At 32.8% G+C, this 26,840-nt stretch overlaps 3 protein-coding genes and 1 pseudogene across 3 annotated transcripts; 2 read left to right on the top strand and 2 right to left on the bottom strand.

Annotated features, from left to right (window-relative positions):
• Nucleotides 1-4,705: 4,705 nt before the first annotated feature.
• LOC108327133 (pentatricopeptide repeat-containing protein At3g02330, mitochondrial-like) lies at nt 4,706-7,802 on the top strand (annotated as a pseudogene).
• Nucleotides 7,803-8,098: 296 nt separating this feature from the next.
• Nucleotides 8,099-13,083, bottom strand: LOC108326972 (WPP domain-interacting tail-anchored protein 1). Its single transcript, XM_017560612.2, has 5 exons — nt 12,945-13,083; nt 12,218-12,750; nt 10,687-11,801; nt 9,956-10,057; nt 8,099-8,515 (listed from the first exon to the last, which is right to left on the bottom strand). The coding sequence occupies exons 2-5, from the start codon at nt 12,717-12,719 to the stop codon at nt 8,324-8,326; spliced, it is 1,911 nt and encodes a 636-aa protein (XP_017416101.1). The 5' UTR covers nt 12,720-12,750; nt 12,945-13,083; the 3' UTR covers nt 8,099-8,323.
• A 7,793-nt stretch (nt 13,084-20,876) lies between these two features.
• On the top strand, nt 20,877-24,316 carry LOC108328592 (amino acid transporter AVT6A). Its single transcript, XM_017562474.2, has 6 exons — nt 20,877-21,176; nt 21,334-21,805; nt 21,924-22,076; nt 22,539-22,742; nt 22,896-23,361; nt 23,803-24,316. The coding sequence occupies exons 2-6, from the start codon at nt 21,370-21,372 to the stop codon at nt 23,939-23,941; spliced, it is 1,398 nt and encodes a 465-aa protein (XP_017417963.2). The 5' UTR covers nt 20,877-21,176; nt 21,334-21,369; the 3' UTR covers nt 23,942-24,316.
• Nucleotides 24,317-24,326: 10 nt separating this feature from the next.
• LOC108328591 (putative UPF0481 protein At3g02645) lies at nt 24,327-26,716 on the bottom strand. Its single transcript, XM_017562473.2, has one exon. It carries the CDS (start codon nt 26,599-26,601, stop codon nt 24,919-24,921), a length of 1,683 nt encoding a protein of 560 aa, XP_017417962.1. The 5' UTR covers nt 26,602-26,716; the 3' UTR covers nt 24,327-24,918.
• Nucleotides 26,717-26,840: the final 124 nt, after the last annotated feature.

The following is a 26,840-nucleotide window of genomic DNA, read 5'->3' on the forward strand; positions in this document are numbered from 1 at the left end:
CTTAGAATTTAATAATAATAATAACAACATCAACTCTAGCCATTACATGGATGCAAAGGTCTGATTATTAAGAAAGCTAAATCCAGTAACAAGAATCCACATGGTCTGCTATGATTCATTCATATATGTTAAATATAGTTGTGAATCCAGTTGAGTTTAATTCTGACATTAAGTAGAAATGATAATTTAGACTTCTCCTACAGTATCGTTACCACATTAGAGTTTAACAGCCAAATTCGGAATGGATTGGTGTGATTCCTTTACGCTTAATACACCAGAATATCGAACCGTGAACGAAGAAAGACATGAGATAAAAGCAAACATATTGGTTATTTATTGTGAGACCTTAATTCTCGACTGGAGAGGACACCAAAACCTATGTCCTTCCATCCCTCGGATAGTTAGAGAGGAGGACCAGTTTTGGATTTTTTTCATGTTGACAAAGAAATAACAAGGAAAATGAATGACTAGTGCCTGATCGAATTAATTGGATCATGTATGAACAAGGTATTGTTTTAAGGTTTTTAGTTGAAAATGGTGTCAATATGATGTTATTATCTTGGTGACCCTCTTCAAAAAATCCATCAAATATGTGATTAGTTCTTCCATATCTTGAAGCTCTTGTTTGTGGAGAGAAATCAACCTCTTAAAATAGATTTGTTCTTGAAAAGACCTTTGAGTCAAAAGGAAAATCAAATAGAGAAATACGTCTGAAGCATGTTGCATAATCTTTCACTAAGTTTTCTCCAAACATTGAATGACACACCTTACTTAATGGCATCATAGAACAGAATTATTAGTGTGTGATATGCTGCGATATGCACCCTCTTCTTGAGGCTCTTTTCTTTTTCTATTTGTTTGAGACTAGCACTCTCTTTTATGCATCTGATTTTGTTTTTATCTGTCCTCCCTTCCAACATTATTTTGGATGATTCTGCAATCAGCTTGCCAAATTGTTCAAAAATCCAGTGCCTCATTGACCAGAATTTCTTGTCCTGATATAACACTCTAAAGAGCAGAAAGGTGTCAGAATGGCATTGGCTGAGAGAATAAAGCCCTTTGCCTAATGTCTAATAGTGGATAAACTTACATAAATCAACATAGTTTTTTATTCATTATGATTTTAGCACCAAAATTGATCATTGGTGGAGTCCATTATTAATATGCAAATTGGTTATTGGTGGGCTATACCAAAGACCTTCTTTTCTTGCATAAAATAAAGATTCCTGACAAATAGGTTGGACATTTATGTTGATGCTACTAGATTGTGTTGGCTTAAGCCTGCTTTGTGGAGTTTCACACATTGAGACTGATCCATGTAGAGACCAGAGTTAACAGGTGTTGTCAATGTTATGTTGGGTGTGCTATAAAATGGTCAAGTGGTAGTGGGGGCTAATGTACCTGTAAGGTAAGACAAAAGGGGTCATCAGAAACACCAACTGAACTGCAACTAAAGTAACCAAAAAAGGAGTCCAGATTCTTTACTAGAATGTTTTTTTTTTAAACTTGTTTTATGCTAAACATTAAAAATACACTGATGTTATTATATTAAATTTCCTTTTAATAAAAGATCAAAATTTATCAGTGTATTTTGAAAAACACAGACAGTGTAGAAAAACTATGTAAGAAATCCAAATTGCAAAGGAAAGTAAACAAAAGGGGCACTATTGAGAGACCATCCTTGGCCATCATTTTCAAAGCTAAAATGATTGAAGTAATAATGATTCTTAGTCCCCACTTTAACTTTAAAAATTAAAATGATTTGGAAGGAAAAGGGGCAATGGTACTTGGTAGAAATGTTGAACCAAAGCCACTCTAAAGGGTCACACAAAGTAAGGTTTCTCTAGAGGGAATGAGTGCTCTCTTTGATTGCTGTATGAACACTGTAGAATCAAAGAATTAATGAAATTATGAAAGTGACAACCCCACAAGTGCTCTCTTTATATTTTTATATATTTTTTTAAAAATAAGAAAAAGTAAAAAACAAATAATATCAAATGAATTTAAAAAATTTTAATATATAAAAAAAATAATACTTTAAGATACATAGATTTTTACATTCATTTGATTTTTTTTTCCTTAAAAAAATATAAAAATTTAATTTTTAATAACTATTTTATCTCGTATATTGAACATAAAAACGTGTCATTTTTTCCATCCTCCTTTATAGTGTGCTCCAATTTTCTTTGTGAGAAAAGCTTTTAAAAATCTGAAAAGTGGATAGATGGGTGAAGTAAATCCAGCAGAAGATCTCACTACTCACAACTTTCACTTTTGCTGTATATGAATTGTAGAACGGTATATACAACTATCATGGTTCTAGGATTCTCTGCTGAAAAAAGTGACAGCCATTTTAATCTCAACCTCACGAACTATTTTCCAAGTTTATGCAACAAGTCAAGACCTTCACATTCATTTCCACCAATCACAGACACCATAAAGAAAATTAACTTTCCAGGTAAAACTACAGAGATATTCTTACCAGACAATACATTCTTTTTGCATCCTGCCACTTGTAAAATGAAAAACTACATTTACTAAATAGAAGAAGTATAACGATACTTTGATAATATTTTTTTGACAATATTTTAATATCATTTATGTGTTATTTTGTGATTGGTCCATGTTGATGTTTATGATTATTATTATTGATTGTGTGACATGTAGATAATGTTAAAATGTTGTCAAAAAAATGTTGTTTAAGTATCATTATCCATATAAGAATAATTAGTGAAAACATTGTTAGAGAACTCTTTATATCATTTCCTTTTGGGTGCATAGGAAACAAAGAAACAATATTAAGAACAATCCCAAAAGCAAGAACTCTAGAACCATGGAATCAGAAAAAACAGGAAAATTTATTTATTGAGATGAATGCTAGTTTCATGTCTCCAGTTTTTTGTTAATCAAAATGTAGGAGAATTCTTGCAAGATGTATCTATTTTGATAATTTTTAATCAGTAATAAAAAAATATGTTAGTATTGCTAGTAACTTTTTATGAATAATGATATATTAATACATATTTTTTTTATAATATTTTCACATAACACATATTATTTTTTCATGAAATTTAAATTTAGATTACACCAGTATAATAACAAAAAAAATAATGAATTAATAAAGAAATAATAGGTATATGTATGTTATGTCAAAAATGTTTTCAAGATGTAAAATTTAATTTCTCCTTTTATATGTCAAAGTTCTCATAAAACATATTCCAATGTCTTACTTTTTTTAATTAGATTTAAAGATAACATTATTTATTGAAATTTATATAAAATATCAAATAACTACAAGTTGACTAAGTCATATCGGAAAAAACAAAGTTGTCACAAAAATAACATAAAAAAATACTCCAATTGGGTGAGAGTCTCTAAGGAAACATTTAGTAAAGAAAAAGAAAATAGAAAGGGAAAGAAAGTAGGTAAGTGAGAAAAGAAGAAAAATAAATTTAAAATAAAAGTTGTTTGATTGAAAATAAATAAAAAGAGAAATAGTGTAAAAATTGACTTTTTGAATTAAAAACAAACAATAATAGAGGAATTGCCTAATCAATCAATTTTTTTCTTGGACCCACTAATTATTTTAGAAAAATCTCTACAAGTCTACTATATTAAACTAGTAACATTCTTTTATTTCTTTTATTTTCTCCCAGGCTTGACTTTTTCTTTTTAGAGAAAAAAAAAAGTTTTTCTAGTAAATAAACTAGAAGTTTTTGTAAAATTTAAAAACCTTCTAAACAACTAACTAAACTAGTCCAAAAAATAAAGGATATATAATTTATTATGTATACATATACATAAATATTTAAACTATATCTTTCCAAGAAAAAAACTATATAGCATTTATATACTAAGCCAAAATACTGGCAGAATAAGTAATAATCTTCCTCTATCTACTTGTGTCAAATTTAATCATAGCAATTCAATAATACAATTGATAAAAGCATCATACAATATTTACTATTTAAATATTATAGTTGAATACATTAATACAGATAGATTACATATGTGTTTACTTTTATTATTTGAAATACTTTTTTGTGTTACTCTGTGTATTTTAACTTTATTATAAATATTTTATGTCGAGGTAAAAATTCGTTGTTCTTACTTTATTTTCAAATTGAATGCAAATGATTTAATATATAAAATTAATAATTAATACACAATGTAAGAGATCGATGACAGTTGAACGTAATATATATTAAGTAAAATAATTTGTCTATAAATAAATTATGACAGAAGGTTAAAATTAATTAAAATATCCTCAAAATATATTTTATATTAAAATTTATTTAAAATATCATAGACACATGTTTGGTTGAGTCATCTTCAATAATAAACTATTTTAACTAATATTTTTCTAGACATCTATAATTTAATAAGGCTAATTTAACATTTTTCATCACGAACTTTAATTACTAACCAAATTTCTTTTCAACTAATTTTGACAAAAAAAAATCTAAGGCATATAAAAAAATGTGACATATAATTATATTTATTATGGTATGATATTTGTAACAAATTATATATATATATATATATATTGTAACAAATCATTGGTTTGTTTTGAAGTGTGAAAATCCCGCGAACTGATGGATTGTACTATTACACTAGTGAGTAGATGTTACAGCATACTGTGTTTTGTGGCCTTGCAATGCTCAAAGCTTCTCCATCAAACTCACTCATCTAAACCCTGCCACCATATGCATTTTGTACTCTTTCCTCAACCCAAATGAACCCCATCAAGAAATTAACATTTTCCCATATTTTCCAGAAATGTTCCAATCTTAAAGCTCTAAATCCTGGCAAGCAAGCCCATGCCCAGATGATTGTAACTGGTTTTGTGTCCAACATCTATGTTGCCAACTGCTTAATTCAATTCTATTGTAAAGGTTCCAACATGGGATATGCATTCAATGTGTTTGACAGAATGCTTGAAAGGGACGTAATCTCTTGGAATACTATGATATTTGGATATGCTGGAGTAAGGAACATGGGGTTTGCACAGTCTTTGTTTGACACAATGCCTGAAAGAGATGTGGTTTCGTGGAATTCTTTGCTCTCTTGTTATTTACATAATAGTGCTAATCGAAAGTCAATTGAAATATTTGTCCAGATGAGATCACTGAAAATCACACATGACTATACTTCATTTGCTGTTGTTTTAAAAGCTTGTTTAGGTATTGAAGACTATGGTTTAGGGCTTCAGGTGCACTGCCTTGCAATTCATATGGGTTTTGTGAAAGATGTGGTGACAGGTAGTGCTCTAGTAGATATGTACTCAAAATTTAAGAAACTGGATGATGCTTTTAAGGTTTTCCGTGAAATGCCAGTGAGAAATTTGGTGTGCTGGAATGCTGTAATTGCGGGCCATGTTCAGAACGAGCGGTTTATTAAGGGACTAAAACTGTTTAAGGATTTGCTGAAAGTAGGTATGGGGGTGAGTCAATCAACCTATGCCAGTGTATTCAGATCATGTGCGGGATTATCTGCATTGAAATTGGGTACACAGATGCATGGTCACGCTCTAAAGACTGATTTTGGATATGACTGTATAGTTGAAACTGCCACATTGGACATGTACGCAAAATGTGGCAGAATGTCTGATGCCTGGAAGGTATTTAACATGTTGCCTAATCGGCAATCTTATAATGCCATTATTGTTGGATATGCTCGGAAAGAACAAGGTTTTAAGGCTTTAGAGATTTTTCAGTTTTTACAGAGGACTTACCTTGGCTTTGACGACATTAGTTTGTCTGGTGCTTTGACTGCTTGTTCAGTGATCAAAGGCCATTTGGAGGGAATCCAGCTACATGGATTAGCGGTCAAATGTGGTTTAGAGTTTAATATTTGTGTTGCGAATACAATTTTAGACATGTATGGCAAGTGTGGAGCTCTGATGGAAGCTTGTTTAATATTTGACGAGATGGAGAGAAGGGATGTTGTGTCTTGGAATGCAATCATTGCAGCTCATGAGCAAAATAAAGAAATAGGGAAAACACTTTCCCTCTTTGTTTCAATGCAGTGATCAGCAATGGAACCTGATGATTTTACTTACGGTAGTGTTGTAAAAGCATGTGCTGGTCAGCAAGCTTTAAACAATGGTATGGAGATCCATGGAAGAATTATTAAGTCTGGTATGGGGTTAGATTGTTTTGTTGGCAGTGCTCTTGTTGATATGTATAGCAAGTGTGGAATGCTAACGGAGGCAGAAAAGATCCACGACAGACTGGAAGAGCAGACAACTGTTTCCTGGAATTCGATCATCTCAGGATTCTCATCACAAAAGCAAAGTGAAAATGCTCAGATATATGTTTCTCAGATGCTGGAAAAGGGTGTAATACCCGACAACTTTACATATGCTACAGTTCTTGATATCTGTGCTAATATGGCCACCGTAGAACTTGGAAAACAGATTCATGCTCAAATTTTAAAGTTACAGTTGCATTCAGATGTGTATATTGCCAGCACACTTGTAGATATGTATTCAAAGTGTGGAAATATGCGGGATTCCAGGCTAATGTTTGAGAAAGCACCAAAGCGGGATTTTGTCACTTGGAGTGCCATGATCTGTGCATATGCATACCATGGTCTTGGAGAAGAAGCCATTAAATTATTCGAGGAGATGCAGCTTTTGAATGTGAAACCAAATCATACAGTTTTTATTTCAGTCCTCAGAACTTGTGCACATATGGGTTATGTGGACAGAGGGTTACACTACTTTCAGGAAATGCTAAGTCACTATGGTTTAGATCCCCATATGGAGCACTATTCGTGTATGGTAGATCTATTAGGGAGGTCAGGCCAAGTAAATGAAGCTTTAAAACTTATTGAAAGCATGCCTTTTGAGGCTGATGATGTAATATGGAGAACTTTGCTCAGTAATTGCAAGATGCAAGGGAATATAGAAGTTGCAGAAAAAGCAGCAAATTATTTATTGTAGTTAAACCCTCAAGATTCTTCAGCATATGTTCTTTTATCTAATGTATATGCTAACGCGGGCATGTGGAGTGAAGTTGCAAAAATAAGAAGTGTAATGAAGAACTGCAAGTTAAAGAAGGAGCCGGGCTGTAGCTGGATTGAAATAAGAGATGAGGTACACACATTTCTTGTTGGAGACAAAGCACATCCAAGATCTCAAGTGATATATGAGCAAATTCATTTGCTTGTGGACGAGATGAAGTGGGCTGGTTATGTTCCAGATATTGATTTCTTACTTGATGAGGAGGTGGAAGAACAGGATCCTTATGAGGGGCCCAAAGCTACCATTTGTAGTATGAGATAATGATGTAGGAAACATTTCAAATGATGCTTACAGTGGCTTACGGGGGCCTCTTAAAGAGCATCAAGAGTTTGGTGGGTTTATCCGGCAATCTGACCACCTCAAACATATATTCGTCATTCATTCATAGTTCTGAGCTTGTGGTACTCTATATCTAAAGAAATAACATGTAGTTAGAGTCCTCAGATGTTCTTCACTTGATTAATAAACCAGATATACATTCTCATACCATTGGATCATTATGAACAGATTCATGCAACCATCGAATGAGTACGAGACTAGTGGGAAGATGTAACACGGTACTCTCTTAAGTGGAGGAAACTTTTTGTATTGATACTCTGGCTATATAAATTTGTATAATCAAAGTGAAACTTCGCTCGGGTGGGTAAAACTTTTGCCATTTACGTCGAGAATTATTGACATGCAGCAAGTCCAAAACTAGAGCGTGGATCATAAGCGCATAAACAAAAAACAAATTAAAAGATCGTTCTTTTAACTATAAGTACCTATCCAGATGAAGCACCAGAGTTGGTGATAGCAAATCACAATTTATCGTCGCCAGACCACAAATTAGAACCACTTATTTTACTTTTAACATTTTTTACGCGTTGAGACAATAAAGTGATTACCTTTTCTAACAATAATTCAAATACTGATGAGTCACATTATAGATACTAATATCTTCTTCTGCTAGACTCAACTTAATTAACAACTCTTAACATATCCCACTAGCCGAAAATGATAAGATCGCACCAGAAGTTGTTTAAGAAAAATGGTCCATCATATGCTTATTACCAAGTATAATCTCAAAACTAGTTATAAGAGACCAGATCATATCTACCACAATCATTTTCTCCCTTAGTACAAAACTCGATTCCTACACAACAACTTGCACTAAAACCTACAGTGTCAATGGCCTTGTAAGCTGTAACCTATACTGACCTTTGCGAGATATTTAAGGTTAGGGTTCCATAACTCCACACCTCATTATTCCCCTCCTATATCCCAAAAGCAAGGGGAAAAAATGTGACTATTCATTCAAAAATTGACATCAACATTCAGATAAGTCACGGCGGAAAACAGTAAGACAAGTACTGATAGCATGAATAAGTGCTTAAAATTAAGAACTCCTGCATCTATTCTCCTCACAGAATCATCATCTGGCATAGAATCTGCAATTTTTTCTTCATTATCATCATTTGTGGATGAGTTTTTCCATGTCCTGTCCTCCTGAATAAGGAAAATAGGAGCAACGATTACAACTTTGACCTGTTGACATTATTCTTCTATATGCTTTAATTTATTTTAAATGTTTATATCCTCTTTCATCCAAGTCCTCATATCTGTGAACTTGTTGTAAACTTCAGAAAGTGGCTTGACAACAATGATAAAATGCTAAATTTACTTTTTTAATGTATATAACATGATATCAAATAAGATAAGATAATATAGTTCCTTACAAAATAAATTAAATACGGTAAGTAGAAAAAATGGAAAGTAGAAGTGAACTAATCAGCAGGTCTAATAACATTTCAGTGTCAAGTCTTTCTCTTTGGATCAGAATGCAACCAAGAACCAGGTGCAAACTAGGTGCCGATAAAAGAAAAGAAGATAATATCATAATGTCTATTATATTTATTTTCTATCCGAACTGTATTGCAGAGTAATAGAAGTCTAAACAATAGAAAGAAATAACATCTTTTATCTTAGAAAAAGAAGATTCCCTATAAAAAAAGTCACTAGTAATGGTACCAACTACAATTTGACATATCCATCCTCCTACTGGCACATCTTAAAATCAAATGTAAGTCAACATTAAAAGGATGTGTTTAATATATATAGGAGCCTGGATGCAAGCCTATTAGTACTTTCTAACAAGTACAGTCACAGGCAGAAATGCTCCCGTGATCTTCCAACCCCATCCACAAATAGAGCAACAAGTTCACACACACACCCATTATCAGTGTATATTTCTTAGCAATAGCGAGATAAATCACTGTAGCGTGTTTTAAAAATTTCACATCCCTTTTACATTGGATGAAAAAAAAAATTGCCAATCACCCCGCCAACAACAACCAAAGAAGGGTTATAAACTGCTAGCTCCTACATACCAAAAAATAAACAAAAATAATACTTTGACACCCAACTCACTTTAATAATATAATAATATTATATATATATATTAGAATTTTAAATTGAAAAATAAAATAAATATGATTAAAATTAATTTAATTTTTTGTCAAGTTGGTGCTTTTTGTTTGGTGGGTGTCAAACTATCATCACCCAAAAATAAAAAAATAAAAACAGTCCAACACACACCAGATTAATATTGCTAAATGTAGAAGTGATAGTATGACTCAAAAACCACCAAATCCACCTACTGGCGACTTCAAGTTATAAAAATAATCACTACTTCAGCAAAAATCGTTTTTTTTCCTATCAAAATTATGCTTTTGAAAATAGTTTTTTTGACATTTGTTGCCCTGAGAAAGCAGGTAAATTTGTCCTATTGTAGTTTTTTCAAGTAGCCAACTGTTATCCAGAAAATCCTTTTAGGAAATGCTTTGTTGATATAAGCTAATTTTATAAGTTGACTTGCTCAGGAGATTCTTGAACATCAACCATATGCAAAAGGTAAAAACACAAGTTAATAAAGTCAGAAATACCAACCTGTTGATCGGTTGTCAAAGCCACACTAACTTCTTGAGGGTACTTATTTGTCTGCTTTAGCTTCACAACCAATATTTTGTTCTCACTTGCTAAGGAAGACAGCTGCAGACAAAGTACAATGATTTCAACTAACCATAAACGGGCGTAGTAAAGGTCAAAAGAAATCCAGTATACATTTTGCTAACATTGAGTTCTCAATACCAAAAGAATTTCCATTTCGAATACCTCACATTTCAACGCATGATTCAACATTTTCAATCAGATTTGTTTTGAAGTCCTTCTACCTTGTTTTTTTTCTTTTTATCTACCCCTTCAATCAAGGTGACTTAAATGATTTTGAAAGAAAATACATCCCAATAGTCAAATAAAGTACTTTTCAATTACGTTTCTCTATGTATAAATTAAAAAAAAATGGTAACAGGTCTATTCATGAATAAGGTTTAAGTGGAAAACTAAAGGAAGGGAGAAACGGTCATGCTTGCTCAGTTGTTCAATTGTTATTCACAAACTGCCCCAAAAACGAAAGCATCACATAATGCAAACCCAGTTATTATACAATGTAAATCAATTGAATCCAGTTGAAATACTAACTGTTTCTGTTGATTAATGGCAAAAAACACTTAAACTAAATATCAATCAGTCTACAGACCAAGAAGCCTATAAACAATATCTTCCATCTAAGATCCGGATGGTTTTATTATTTTGTAGCCTTTCAAAAACCTGATCTTTACCTGCTTATTTAGACGCTCTCTCTCAACAGCCAGCTGCATGACCAAACTTTTGAAAACCTTCGTCTGCTTTCCAATATCCTTTGCAGATGCCACTTTTGTTTCTTCCACTTGGTGTAGTGATCCTTCCAAGCAGTGCAATCTGCTCCTCAAGAATCTTAGTTCCTCGTTTAAATCAGTATTGGATTCAGATAATATGATGAATTTCTCCTCTGCATTGTCAGCCCGGCTCTCCGCTTTAGAGACCTTTGACTTAAGATCCTTTATCACTTGCTCCATATCTTTAATTGTAGAATTCAACATATTTTGTTTCTCTAGACTAGCTTCGGCAGATGCTACAGCATGCTGCAGCAGTAAATCAGATTTGCCACCACTATCTTTCAAAAGAGCTATCTGCCTGTTGAGTTCACTATTAGTCTCAGACAATAACTTACAATTTGCTTCCGCGGTATTAGCCTGACTTTCTGCATTAGATATATTTTCTTTCAATTCAAGGATAATACCTTCCGTCTCTCTCACTTCAGAACACAAAACAGTATACTGTTTCTGATATGCATCAGCAGATGCCTTCACATTGATTAGCTGGCTTTCAGATTCTTTTAGCTGCTTCTCAAGTGAACACACCTTGTCCCTTAAAGTGGCAACCTCAGAATTGGCAAGAACTAGTTTACCATCCAATTGCTCAATCTTGTCTGACGGAACATCCCTCTCTGTCAATTGTTCTAGAGGAGTTTCAAGCTTAGCTCTGAGCACAGATTCACGCTGACTTAAGCCATTCAAATTGAACTGAGAAATCTGGAGTCTACCCAACAGCTCTTTCGAAATTCCTATCAGTATCTCACGTGTATTATCTGCCTCAAGCCATTTTTCCCAAACATCAGTTGCTTCTTCCTCCACGAGACTTAGCTTTTGTTCTAAAGAAGCCATCCTTTGTTTTAGATTTTCTTCAATTTTCCTTGAGTCAAAGAAATTCTTCTCAAGATCCATTTCGTTTGCTAAAGATTTCTCTAGCATCCTCAGAACAAGTCTCTGTTGCTCAGTTGTGTGCATGGTTATTACCGAGCTTACATTTAAAGATTCATCATCCTCTAGGGTGATTTCAACATCTTCAATATTGTCTGTTGTCATTAAAAAATGGGGTAAAAGAACATTTATCAGAAATGGAGAATTATTTATTCAAAGATATTCTTATTGATCACAGTTCTTATTGATCAAGATTCATCATGAGTCAGCCATTTTAAGCCAGTAACTCCAAGATTTTCTTCGCAAATTTTTCTTCTAATGAAAGAGGAAATCCATTAATACAGGAGGAGTTCCCATCCACTACACAAACAATTTCATGTGAAAATGGAAGTGGACCCCCCTCCCCCGCCAGAATATGATGGGACAGACATAAAAGATTTCTTAGAAATATCCTTTTCTAACAACTTAAAGAAAACGACAAAATCATGAAATAAATGACGCCAGGCAATCAATGTGCCACCAAAAAATAAAACCTACATAAATGAATCAATCAATGAGATTCTTCGCATACCATTTCCTCCCCACTTATAAGAAGACAAAGTTCTCTCAAAACTAGCAGATAGTTTCTTAATCTCTGAAAACTGCTCCTCGGCCTGCTTCAAACATTGTTCAGAATCAAGCAAATTGTCTTGCCAGGGCTTGCAAGAGGCTGCCCTATCTCCAGCATCAGCAATCTCAGCATGAAGGGCGTCCAAGAACCTATCCAATTCCACAACCTCAGAACCCAACACCCCACATAACAGGCCAAACTCAAGAAACTTCCCAACACAACCCACATCCACATCATTGTCTTCTCTGTCCAAAACAAAGCCCTCCAATTCAACCCCGAGAGCTTCCAAGTGCATCACAAAATTGTTTAAGTTTGCGACTTTCTCAGAAAAACACGCCCGATTCAGTTCCAGCCCATCGAGCATTGTTACCATGTCATCACCCAGATCCCCAGCTGCTTCTCCACTGGAAGAAACCCCTCCAAGATCAATATCAACTGTGTCTTTAGCACTTTGAGTGTCCATTGTTCTAATTAACACTCCAGCACTTGTTCCTCTGGAACCCGGTACAGAAACCAAGTATTAAAATTCAAAAGATCATAAAGCCAAGAAATTGAATATAATCCATCAAAACCACCGGAGGGATACAATTTACAAATTAAAAGGGATAAGAGAAATGAATGGAAGATGGTAGGTTTGAAGGAACTATTAAAATTTTCGCCATAATTGAAAAAGGGAATGAAACCATACCAGTTGAGAAGTGGGAATTTGAAGAAGAGTATCGGGTCGGTTTGGATAACTGAATTGTTGATTATAGAGACAGTTGCGCCATAACCACGCAACCATACCCTTACCCGAAACTAATAGCTTCGATTTTTAATTTTTATTTTTTTTCACACACTTAATCCTGTGCATAAACAAAAGTGCCAAGTCACCTTTTTCACCGACCAAACCAGAAAACCTATAAGCAAGATGTTCTTTTTTTTCTTTTGGTTGAAAGCTAATTTAGACAAACTTATGTCATACTCATCACTAGTATACTTATATGCAATTTAGTGGGCAAAAGCACACAAAAATGATGTAATTATCTCTTTAAAATTATAAAAGTATTGTAATTTTATTATATTGGAGTTGTATAAATCTAACATGATTTTAATTTATATTACAATATAAAATATATTGTTAATGACACAATTTTAATTAAAATTTTGAAAAAAATTGTAATAATCTGAAGTTACGCCAAACTAACCTGATTTTGAATTATATGACAAATTCATCTAATTAAAATTATTTTATTATATTTTTTGTTGTGATTTATTCACATGTGATGATAAAAAAATTATAATTTATAATTAAGATTAACATAAAAGTGTAAATATATATTTTATGATGTCAGATCTCATTAAAAACACACTCAAAACTACTATGAGCGGACGCCAGGTGTCAAACGAAGGAAATCTGGTAATCAGAAAGTGGGAGACAGGTGTGGGTAGCGAAGTGGCCGTTCGTCCTTGACGGTGGTAGCAAAGCTTAGTTTTTCAAAACTCACGCCACTCTCTGCATGCAACCTCTCTTCCAAACTCTGAAACTTCATTTTTCTCCTCCTTCTCTCTAAAAGCTTTTCCTTCTCTCTACAAAACACTCACTTTCCCTTCTCCTATCACCACTCAGGCACCGCTGGAGCACTCCCGGCATCAAGAGCTTCCAGTTGAACCAATCAATTTTTGGTTCTGAAACTGGTAAGTCACTTTCTCTTTAGAACGTTCGTTCTTCTTACACATGCGAACCCAGATTCTTGGTTGCATGAATAGGTCACTTTGTTTTGAGTATTTCTGTTTTTCCTGTTTGGTTTAGTTTGTAAGGGGTGATCGTCGAACTCTAAGATTTCAGTAGTGGAGATATATTTCTGCATTGTTGAACGTTCGGTCACGCTTATAGGTAAGAGAAGCTTATATAATTTAATTGTATGTTCATTTTTACGTTCGTTGCTAATTAATGCATGTTTGTTGAGTGGCTGAATGTATATGAAGTATGATTGTTTATATATTTTGACTATATGAAGTATGATTATTTACTATGATATGGATGTTTGAGTTTATGAAAATAGATGTTGAGAGATGAATTGATATAAAGAATTCTAGTATGAAATTTCCCTATGAAAGTGTATGTTCGTCACTGAACGGTCCTTGACCGTTCGGTTTTTCTAGTGAACTTGGTTGGAATTGGATTCTTTCATTTGGGAAGAATCCTAGTTGAGGACGAGCGTCTTCGTTTTGTAATATATATATATATATATATATATATATATATATATATATATATATATATATATATATATATATATATATATATATATATAAGAACGTTCGTTCAAACTCAATAGGTTTCGCCTTTTTCGGTGCTCGGTCTTCGACTGACATTTTGATTGTTCTTGATGTTTAACTCATTCAAAAGCTAAGTATATTTATTGATGTTCGATTTATTCACCTTATTCAATTATTTACCCTTATTTGAGGTTTTCACGGTGTCTGTCTTAAATTGGTTTCAGCCTAGAGTCTTGGTATTCGGCCTAGGCCTATTAGCGTTCGGTCTAACTCGGGAGTCAGTTCATTCAATTGGCTCACCCAGTAAATAAATGTTTGATTCCTAATCGTTCTTGAGAACTATTATGTTAATCACTCCCTTTCTTAAAACCAATGATTCCATCTCTCGGTTTTGATCCATTTGGAACTTGAGACCTTTGGTCTCACTCCAAGCATTCGGTCTGGTTCAAGGTTGATGTTTAACGTTTGGTATTTGGTATCCTTAGGGATCTTTGTACGAAGGGTTCAATTGAGATTATTAATAATGAAAGATGAATTGAATATGATATGGATGAAATGTTTTGGATAATCGACGAGCGTTCCGGGGAGGAATAGCTCATGAATGTATATTGGAAAATGGTAAAGTATGAATGTGGGCATGCTAAGCTGGCGGTTCATCCTGATATTCCGTGATTACTCGTTTCTCACGTAGAAAAGGGTAAGTCATGTGTGGGAATGGCAGGAGGTCCTAGTCCTTATGGTTAATTTGGACAGATAGGACTAACCTCGGTGGCAGCTGTTGAGGGTATCCCAGTTACTACATCACCCGGGTGCACGAACGTCGTAGCTACACAGAATTCATACAGTCCGGACAGTCAGTCTAGTATTAGGCTTTGCATGAACGACTGATGAATTATCTTGTTTGGTTGATTGTGTGAAATATATTTTTATACATGAATTGAATTACATAAGCTTACCCTATGTTTCCTGTCTTGTCTGTTTTGTATGTTCGGTTGTCTTTCCGTTGCAATGATCATCCATGTGGATGTGAGTAGAAGGAGACAAGCTGTTGGAAGAAGCGTTGAAAGAAGAAAATTTAGTTGAGATAGAAATTAAGACCGAACAGTAGAACCGTTTGGTCAGTATTATTGGTTTAGTCTTAAGATTATTGTTCGATCATCTTTTCTCTCTTATTTTGTAGGACCATTCGGTATAGCCTTTTTGTAAACCGTTCGGTCGGGTTTGCTTATGTTGTTCGGTTTTAGTTTTCTTGTTTCTCTATAAGGTCGTTCGGCCACAAGCGTACGTTCTTTATTTTGTAAGACTGATTTGTAATATTAATCGATGTGATTATTCTATTATATAGTTTTTACACTGTATTTTGGGATGTTACACATGTTTCATACAATAATTTATTGTTTAATAGTTGATTTATAATAATTTAATTAGTAATATAAATCTACTTAATTATAATGTTACTTAGTATCTCATATGTACGTAGAAAATAGTAATAAATAAGATAAATTCAAGATAAAAAGATCATATTAACAAATATAATAAATGTACTTAGTTTATAAAAAACACGAGTTCTATTTATATTATAATAAATATTATTTTTTCCTCATTTGAGAGATGTTTAATATATATACGGATCTCACAATATTATAATAAAGGGTGAGAATACAAATTAGGTTATTTCTCCATGCAACTTCATATTTTCTAAATGCACTCCCATAGCACAAAATAGATTACCCAAATACTCTTAATTTAAAAATCATTTAAAATGTAAATATCAAAGTTACCTTACCCTCTTTATTTGACCTAGTTGTACACCTCTTAAATAGATCTAGTTGACATACCTTCATAAGGTTATACATCTCCATGTATAACTTGTGCATCTCTATTTTCAGAAGCCACACTTCCATTGTCGGAAGGTTGCAATAACTTGCATCTCCATTAGTGGAAATCTTCATTGCAATTTTACACATACCAGACACAAAGAAATATGGAGGTGCAGGAAGAAATAGCCTAAAAAGTGAGAAGTTATAAGAAAATTTTGCCCTGGTTTTTCGGGTAAGAAATGGAAGGGGTGAACTTATTATGTTGTGGGTGTCAATAAAAGGAGAACAATTGTTCCTTCTATAAATCATTAGAATTTATCTGTGTTTTTTTTTTCATTTTTCATATAATTTTCCTTCTGGTTTCAAGAAAACCAGAATTTGTACTACCTTCTTGCTCCAGAGAATTGGTCCACATCCACAAATCTTAAGAAAACTTATAAAAGAAAAGGAACTTAACCAGAATATGAAGATCAAAATAAATTTCTCAAAGTCTTTTCCTCTTCATTTATCCTTAAATTTTTCTTAAAATAGAGTTAATTCCTGTTACGTACTCCCAAATCAGATAAAATAGAGTTAATTCCTGTTAGGTACTTCTAAATCAGATAAAATAAGAGATGAACATGAATTTATATACATATAAAATATATCAAAAACAAATATGAGAATTTATCTTAAAACGAACAATATCTTATCAGTTAAAATATTATAACAAATTAACGAAGATAAATAAGCTAAAAGAATAATGAAAATAAGCTAAGAAGAAGACAAGAAAAAAAAACTCTTAAAATTAACGAGTTAACGAACAAATAAAAAAATCACTTAAAATGCTATAACAAATTGAAGTAATTATTAATTTGTCTTTCTTTACCAGATAATTAGAATCTGACACTGTGAATTATAATTTATAATTTATAATTTATAATCTGTATCTTTCTAAGACGTCAATCCTAAAAATTAATTTTATAATAAAAATATCTTCATTTTAATGTTAAGTAATTATTGAGTTCTTTATCAGCGTGCACATAAATCTGACATTATAGGACATCCAATAAAAAAGAAAAGTGGTGAAATTAGCTTTAACTAAACAATCATACAAAATTATTTTATCATAAACTTGTGGTTGTAATTGCAAGGACTTCAAATTCAAACACACGCTCATTAATAAATTTACATTACAAAGCACTTCGCTATCTTATTTGTTTCTTTCTTCCCTTTAAACAAACCAAGATTCCATTCCTTCAAGTTAAAAGACAATATAAATATACTTGAGAATGTGATCAATTAAACTAACACAATAACAAAGTGATACTCGTATAAATCAATTATAAAATTATAATTATTATTTGTACGAATTATAATCATATCTTATTTTCAAATATACCCTTACACTTTACAAAAATCAATCCCAATAATGAAATAATGACATATAAGAAATGGCGCTTATATTATTTAATGATTTGCCGTAATACATTAGTTTCTATTAATATATTATTTTGAGAGTAATTTACGAAATAAAATAAAAATAAGGGTTAAATATGTTCTTAGTTTTTAATCTATTAAACAAATTTGTTTTTAGTTCATCTTTCAAAGTAAAATACATTTTAGTCTTCTTTTTTCAAAAAACCTTAAATTTTGTCTTTCAAAACTAACGGTGTTAAAAAGAAGCTGAGACTAACAGTGAAGTGTCACGTCATTTTTTTTCTAACACTGAGTTAGTCAGTCCCTTACCGTCTGGTCACCATCATCATTCAGTCGTCATAACCGTTCGGCTATTACCAATACCGTTTGGTCACTACTAATACTTTTCGGTCATTACCGTATGGTAAGGGACATATTGGCTCAGTGTTAGAAAAAAAAAATGATATGACACTCCACCGTTAGTCAGCTTAGCTTTTTTTAACCCGTTGGTTTTTGAGGACGACAAATTATGATTTTCTAAAGGAGAATGACTAAAAAGTACCTTGGTTTGAAAGAGAGACTAAAAGCAAAATCGCTTGATAATTTAGGAACTAAAAACATATTTAACCCTAATGTGATTAAGAAAAGAAAAAAAGAATAAGGATTAAGATGACAAAAATAATCAAATTTAAGAGTTTTAGTATGACTAAAAAAATATAGGAAGAGTCAACATTTTTAATCTCAAAGTTGGATTAGCCTGATAATCCAATTTCATTAAAAAATAATTGAACTTACATTACAACATTTCATATTAATACAATTTGACCAAAATATAATACAGTTCGACCAAAATCTAATATAACTCAATTAATATTTGAAATAACTCAAATAACAACTCATTTAAACCCTTTTCAGTCTCACAATACTAAGAAATACAAAAATTCCATCTATGATATTAAATTCTTGATAACAAAACAAAAAACAGACAAACAAATCTAACAATATGATAACAAACTAAATCAAATTAGATTATAAAATTCAATTCATTTTTAATTGATAGATGAATCCAACCTACCTATTTTTAACTAATCAATATTAAAATATTAAACGAACTTAAATAAGTCGAGTTAATCCATTTTAATAACGAGATAACTCATTTTAACATCATACTAATCGAGTTAACTCATTTTAACATCATACTAATCGAGTTAACCATTTTAATATCCATACTAATCAGTAGAATACAAATGTGGTAGGGGAGTTGAAAGGTTAGAAAGATTGAAACGTCTCAATGGAAATGGTCTGGTCGGTGTCGTGGGCCCATATGTTTTTGACGACGACAGATGTGGGCCCGTAGCCCAACGTGAAACGAAAAGTCATTTGAAGAGGTCTTTTAAGAAATGGCCATATTCACTGTTCTGTTCCCTTTCCTTCCAAAATGCACTATTTTCCGCGGCTCACACTTTTCACTTTCTTTAAATGTTTTCCTTCAAACATGAAACTGCTCTTCGTCAACAACAAACAAATGAAATAAAGGTTTAATATATTTCTTCTTATTCTTTTTCTTTCTCAACATTGATTTCATCTTTAATTTTATGGTACTATTTTCAACTTATTAATCTACTTTTAATAATTAATATAATTATTTATAGTAAATATAAAAACAATGACGATGAAGTATTATCACTTTACCTAAAAACTAGTTTCCATGAAACAGTTAGTTTTAATTGATATTGTATTATTTATCTGTAAATCTTTATGGGTCAAATTTGTAATAAATATTAAAAAAATATATTTTGATAAATATTTATAGATAATATGAAATGGATACAAGTGTTATACTAGTTGTTATTTTAATTATTCTAATAATTATTAGTGGATTTTATTTAAATATATTAATAAAAAAGTAGTTATAATGTTAATATATATATATATATATATATATATATATATATATATATATATATAATATGTTATGTTTTAAAAGATTTAATAATTTTGCAATTTCAAAAAATCTCCCTGTTGTTATTTAAATTTTTATCACTAAATTTTTTAACATTTTTAATTTCAGCTTATATATCTATAAAAAAATACCAATTTTCGTAATTGATTGCTTTTAGAATAGTATACAAGAATCAAACGAATCTACTTAGGAAACGTAGCATAACCAATTTCAATTATCATTCCATACAAGTTATTTAATTTTGCAATATTTTATTAAGTATTTTTCGTACATAAGATTATTTGCTGATCTGCGACTTAGACCTATGACCAGAAAATATCTATTTTTTTTTTCTCTTTTTTTATAGACAAGTTTCTCAACTTGCCTTTATCTTTTGAGCACAAGTTAGATCGAATTTTCTATTTTTGAAATGTTAAATCTTTTTTAATTTTTATTTCATTGGACTACTCAACTCAATCTAAAAAGTTGAATAAAAAAGTAATCATAGAGCCTTCCTTTTTATTTGCTTCGAAATATTAGCATCAAATCCAGCTTGCATAAAACGTGTAAATATCTAAAATCCAAACTTTCACCGTCTTTCATAATGTATGTCAAAACAAATAACGTTGTGAAAAAGGAAAAATAATGTTTTTATTTATAAAATTATAATAAATATAATATTTCAAACACAAACTAATGATTCTATTTTAAGTTAATATTAACTTTATATGTATATATCCAGTAAAATTTAAGATGTCATTCATTAATGTTTTGTTGATGATACTTTTGTTTTATACTTAACTTTTAACTAAATTAGGAATGCGAAATAGGAGTGAAAAGGATGAATTAAAAAGCTTAATTACTATTTTATTAATAAGCTTTATTAGAACATAGAGTATTATATTTTTTCTTAATGTCAGTTTTTTTTTATTCCTGAAACTAACATAAGTCCCAGCTGTGAAATTTGTCTGCATCAAACGTGTCAGCAACTTTAACCACAACATCATTTCATGATTCCAATTTGCATACATAATTCAGTCAATCGGTATGCATTACCAATATTATTATATGTTTTTTTAAAATCAATACTAATGTTAATTAGTGTACCATGAACTTATAGTAGTATTATTTTAATCATGACACGATTACGTGTATTTTTTTCTTTCTGATTTTGTCTATAAATTAAACCCCATTGGTCACCAACCACAAATTGGTTTTCCATTTCCTTTGGGGTCTTCTGGGTGCAGATTTCCAACCTTAAATTTCTTTATCGAATCTCTCTGGTCGTAGGTTGCTTTGTTTCTTTCAAGCACAAACCCAAAATCTCTCGGGAATTGCTGGATTTTCTGCTTCTCCCAGCAGCAGATTTTGGGTTCTGACCCGTTTCTTGATTTTCTCCACCTGGGTCTTGTTGAATTCTTCTTGGGTCGTGAATTCCGTGTTGCTGGAATTGAAAGTTATTTTCTTTTCTCTCCTTCTGGGTTCAACTACCTCGCAGGTTTTCAACAAGATTTCCTTGACTTCGGATATATTTTGTCAGATATTGGATTGAACTAACAAATTCTTGCTAAAAAAATTTGTATCTTTATTTCCATTTAATAACTGGGTATGGTATTTTGTTGTTGATCATGGGTTTTGTTTTTCTGACATTTTAGGTTGCTTTGAGATTTTCCAAGGTTTGAAACCTGAAAATGACGATTGGTAGTTTAGCACCCAAGACAGAGAAAAAGAGATCAAGTAAAAACAAGGCAGTGGTTAATGAAAATGCACCCTTGTTGCCAAAAAGTCAGGTTCAGGGGAGTGATGCTGGGTTTGATGATTTCAATGGAGCTTCATTTTCTGGGGCTGTTTTTAACCTATCTACCACAATTATTGGTGCTGGAATCATGGCGTTGCCTGCAACCTTGAAACAGTTGGGGATGGTGCCTGGCCTTATTGCTATCATCATCATGGCCTTGTTGACAGAGAAGTCAATTGAGCTTTTGATTAGGTTTACCCGAGCAGGGAAGTCTGTTTCTTATGCTGGTCTCATGGGGGATTCCTTTGGGAAGTATGGAAAAGCTCTGGTGCAGATATGTGTCATAATCAATAACATTGGCGTGCTGATTGTTTACATGATTATAATTGGTATGACCCATTCTTGAGTCTATGTTTATTGTCATTATTGGCTTAGACTTTAACCATCAAGCCTAGAAGCAAGATCTGTATGGTTGTCTAATTTAGTTTAGTATCGCTTATCGTGCAGGTGATGTGCTCTCTGGAACATCTTCAGGTGGAGATCATCACTTCGGTATCCTTGAAGGATGGTTTGGTGTGCGCTGGTGGACAGGACGGACATTTGTTGTTCTTATTACAACACTCGCCATATTTGCACCCCTTGCGAGTTTTAAACGAATTGGTAAGTGTTGTTCATTTATTTAAACCATGGTGCATTAGTTCTAGTTTTGACAAAGGTTGAACAATTGATAACAGGGGATTGCTAGAAGGTTGTTGTCATAGAACTACTCATCAGATTAGTTGTTAGAAGTATTACGGCCAATTTGAAATACCATTAAAGTTTACGATTAGTAGGACATCCCAATAATTGCTTATTAATAGTGGTAGCTTTCTGTTACAGTTTAGTCATGTTTTGAAAATATCTATTTTATGGTAGGAATTAAGAGAATTTTGGGAGCATTTATGTTGTTTGTTGCCTTATATTCTATTAGAATTATTGCATTTTGGACGGAACAGATTGAATTCCTTGAGCAGTAACTTTTTAATGTTCAATTCATGTGAAGAGTTTGGTCTTATGTTGATCTATTTGCTTCATCTTTTAAAATGAATACTGGAGGATTTACTGCCTACTCTGTGGTTGCAGATTCATTGAGATTCACATCTGCCCTTTCAGTTGCACTAGCAGTTGTTTTTCTAGTCATTGCTGTGGGAATTGCAGTTGTCAAGATAATAAGTGGAGGCGTTGCGATGCCCAGACTCTTCCCAGTCACTACAGATGTGGCATCATTCTTTAAACTATTCACTGTAGTTCCTGTGTTTGTGACTGCCTATATCTGCCACTACAATGGTATGCTAGTTTCCAAACCTTTGTGCTAAGTTTAATTTTTCCCTCGCTGTACTTGTTTAGTTCCTTTTGATGCTTTTATATGCTAGTTTTTTATTTGTTTGAAAGTCAGATGGCTGCATTAGTTCTGATATTTGTGCACCTTTTCTTCTGCAGTTCACAGCATAGACAATGAGCTTGAGGACTCATCACAGATGCGAGGGGTTGTGCAAACTGCCCTCGTTCTATGCTCTTCTGTGTATGTAATGATAAGTTTCTTTGGTTTCCTCCTATTTGGAGAAGGAACTCTTGATGATGTGTTGGCCAATTTCGATACCAATCTTGGAATCCCTTTTGGTTCTGTGCTCAACGATGCTGTTCGATTAAGCTACGCAGCACACCTGATGCTTGTATTCCCAGTTGTTTTCTATCCATTGCGGCTCAATATAGATGGTCTCCTCTTTCCTTCATCAAGGCCTCTGGTTCTTGATAACATCAGATTTGCATCTCTGACTATTTCCCTTATTGGTGTCATCTTTCTGGGAGCAAATTTCATACCCAGCATTTGGGATGCTTTCCAATTTACCGGAGCAACTGCCGCAGTCTGTATAGGATTCATTTTTCCAGCTGCCATCACTCTTAAGTAAGTTGGTTACTTTTTAATACTTCCAGGATTTTGATTATTGTTGAATCCCTGACATAGCAAACTCAAAATGCACTTAAGCCTTGTTTTTATGAGAAGGTAAAGTGACTTATACTTCTCTCGTAAGTTAAAATCAACTTTTGGAGAAGTCATATGAGAGGACTTCAAAAAAGGTTAAATGTGTAAGTTGATTTTAACTAATGGGAAAAACTCAATTCATTTTACCTTCCTATTTTCTGGTCTGAAAAATACTTACAGAGAAATTTATTCAAACAAGGCCTTAGTTGTGGAATGTACAGTACCATACAAGGAAATAATGTGGATTTGTTAAAACATGACAAAATAATTGGGAAAAAATGATGGAAATTTGGGAGGATTATGTATTTATGCTTTTGGTGATGCCTATTTAATGTATTTCCAACCATCATTTTAACCGTGCAGGGACCGCTACAACATTGCAACTAGATCAGACAAGATTTTATCTATTGTTATGATAGTTTTGGCTGTCTTCTCTAACGTGGTGGCTATATATAGTGATGCCTATGCCTTGATCAAGCAGAACCAAACTTCACGCGAATGATGGCCATCATTCTGGATGAGAGGAACTGAATTGACAGGGTTATTTGTCAATTAGAAAATCTGGGTTTTCTGAGAGGATCCGATGGGTTGATTTGAATAAACAGAGAAGCTACCCCGTGTACAAAAGTGCTTCAGAAATGTTGCAGTCTGCAACATGCGTCCAACCTCCTCTGTAATTTGCCATTTGTTGTAGTAGTTGAAAGATTTTTCGAACAATACTCTCTATCCCTTTCCCTGATTTGTTCTTCCTCAAATGTAATAATAGAAAACCTTCTTTGGCATTTGTATGTATTATATTGGGTGAAAAGGAATGAATTAGTTAAAGAAATGGTATACATTTCAAGAATTGGACGAGAGAAAACTACAGCTTCCATTATATTCCTGTCCCTCTTCTCTTTTTCTATTGTTCAAGAAATTTAGTTGTAGATTTGAGAATTACTTAGTATACTCATTGTCCCTGAAAGCAGTTTTTTCAAATTAAATATTGTGATAACTTGCTTGATGGAGACTATCTCTGGGAAATGTTGCTAGAAACTCATTTGCTCAACATTTGTATTTTTATTTGAATATGTTTATAAATATTTCAAATTCTATTTGCAAAAAGCCAGAAGAGAAGACCAGAGTGGAAAAACATTTCAAGATTCCTCAGTATATTTTTATATTATATGGTAATAATGTTATCAAAGACTAATTGGATGGTTCTGCCTTAATTAAAGGTTAAGGTTGTACTTGACAATTGTAGAGGTTGTAAGAAAATTGGATAGACTGGGGGGAATTCATACATAAAAGGGTATATTTGTGCTAACTTTTAACCAAAAAGGACTCCAGCAAGGAATTTATCTATATACTTCTCATTCAATTAAGTATAAACCACTGATATGACTTAATTTGACAATGCTAAAAATTTTCCTGCTGTTTCTGTAAAAGGTAGAAGACATTAAAATATTGAGCAAGGAAAATATAATTTCCTTAAGCGATTCATTTAGTCTCAGTGACACGGTTTCTGCGATTGCATTTATAGAAAGAGCAGAATACTTGCAAGGACATCAAGAGTAAGAGAAAGATGGCAGCAAGGAATATTAGAAATTGCCATGAAGCAAATACATAAAGCTTCATGAATTTCAAAACTTTGATACATATTCTACCATTATAATGCTGGTTAACATCTTCAATGACTTTATCCAGGAATGGCACCCTTGTCAATTTAATGGACTTGGTCATCCCATTCCACAGGGTAGCCACCTCTTCATCACTCTTCAAATGGTTCAAAATAACCCCTTTTTCTCTAAGAATCTTCGCATCTTCCTCATAGTCTATAATCCCATTCATCAATTCTGTGTAACGGGTGAAAACCAGTGACCCTGATGCAGTTGATGCTTCATAAGCAACTAAGTTTCTCAATATCACTTCACTGTTTAAGTCTAAACCAATTGTTGGAAGGTACAGTGTTACTGTTTCAACATCAAATCCAATGGTTGATATGTCTCCATTGGTGGCCATGAAACAAACCCCAGCCTTTGAGAGTTCCGTGACAGAAGGAATAGCAATTTCCTCCATCAAGGGTGGTTTGTTGGTGCCATTATCTGAGCTTAAATTCCCATTTTCTGCAGTTCTTGCTTCTTTTTCTTCGGAGAAAAATAAGTATTCAACAGGTTGCTTTATAAGTCCTACTCCAGGAAGGTTAGAAATTATAGTCCAAGGCAACCAAGTGATAACTTTCATGGTTCTACAGTTTGGGAATTTCTTAATTAAGTTTACTAAAGTTGTGGCCAATTTGGAAAGAAAGCTCGAAATCTTACATAGAAATTTCTTGGCATAGTTCAAGAATGATTCTTCGTTGTCTTCATTATCTTTGTGTTGATGATCCTCTAACTGGACAACATCTGATTGTTCATCCAATTTAGGCACAGCCATAGAATACAAAAAATCTAGCAAATGTGCACACTCGGAGACATTGATCTCTGAACAATCCTTCTGTATCACCTTAAAAGGAGAAAGCTGTTTAAACAATCCTATCAACATGGAAACCAACATGTCATCTGCTAATTCTGTCGATGAGAATTTGAACTCCAACATCTTTCTCAACACAAATAGTGGAATTTGGTTTTCAAGCATTACTATGTCCTTCAAGATTGCATTATGAGCAATTCTCCTCCCAGCATAATCCATCAAATGAGACATTCTCGATGAAACTCCTGGAATCATCATTGTTTCATCTTGAATGGTATACACTTGAAGAAACTCAAGCAAAAAGGAGGCATCAATAGCCACCATCCACATCAATGTTTCGCCATTAAAATTTAAGTACCTGTGGTAGCATGCTCTTATCCTCTCTTCCAACTTCATCAATTGGTGAACTATGTGCTCTAACTTGAGGTTTTGTAGTTGTTCTTGGAATCTTTTTGCTGAAGAAATTTTATATCTCTCCATCTCATACAGTTCTTGACGCCAACAATGATAGGGCCCTATGGAAACTTGCTGAGGGATATAAGAATCAGGATCAGTAGCCATAAGGGTCTTAGGCACATTGAAGATGGACACAGGAAATTGATCATCATCTTCAAGCACTTCATTGAGAGTATCACGTATTTGAATCACCCAGCGAACCTCATCAAAGTTGGATTTGAACTCATTTGGTGTGGTGCATCTAACACGAGACATGTTTTGGAGAAATTAAGAATGAGTTGTTTTGGTTCTATATTTGGTGAAAATTGGAATTTAAACTGCGAAGAATTATGCTTTGAATATCACTAATTAATGTCCATTATGTGACAGATTTCGGTTCAATAGTAAAAATACCGTTCATATGCTTAAATGTAAATGAATTTCGTAAGTTATTGCTTGTCAGCAAAATTAAGTATTCGTTTTGTTTCAGTTTTTTCTTTTTCATGAAAAATCAC

This window comes from Vigna angularis, chromosome 2 (genome assembly GCF_016808095.1).
Source record: "Vigna angularis cultivar LongXiaoDou No.4 chromosome 2, ASM1680809v1, whole genome shotgun sequence".
NCBI lineage: Eukaryota > Viridiplantae > Streptophyta > Magnoliopsida > Fabales > Fabaceae > Vigna > Vigna angularis.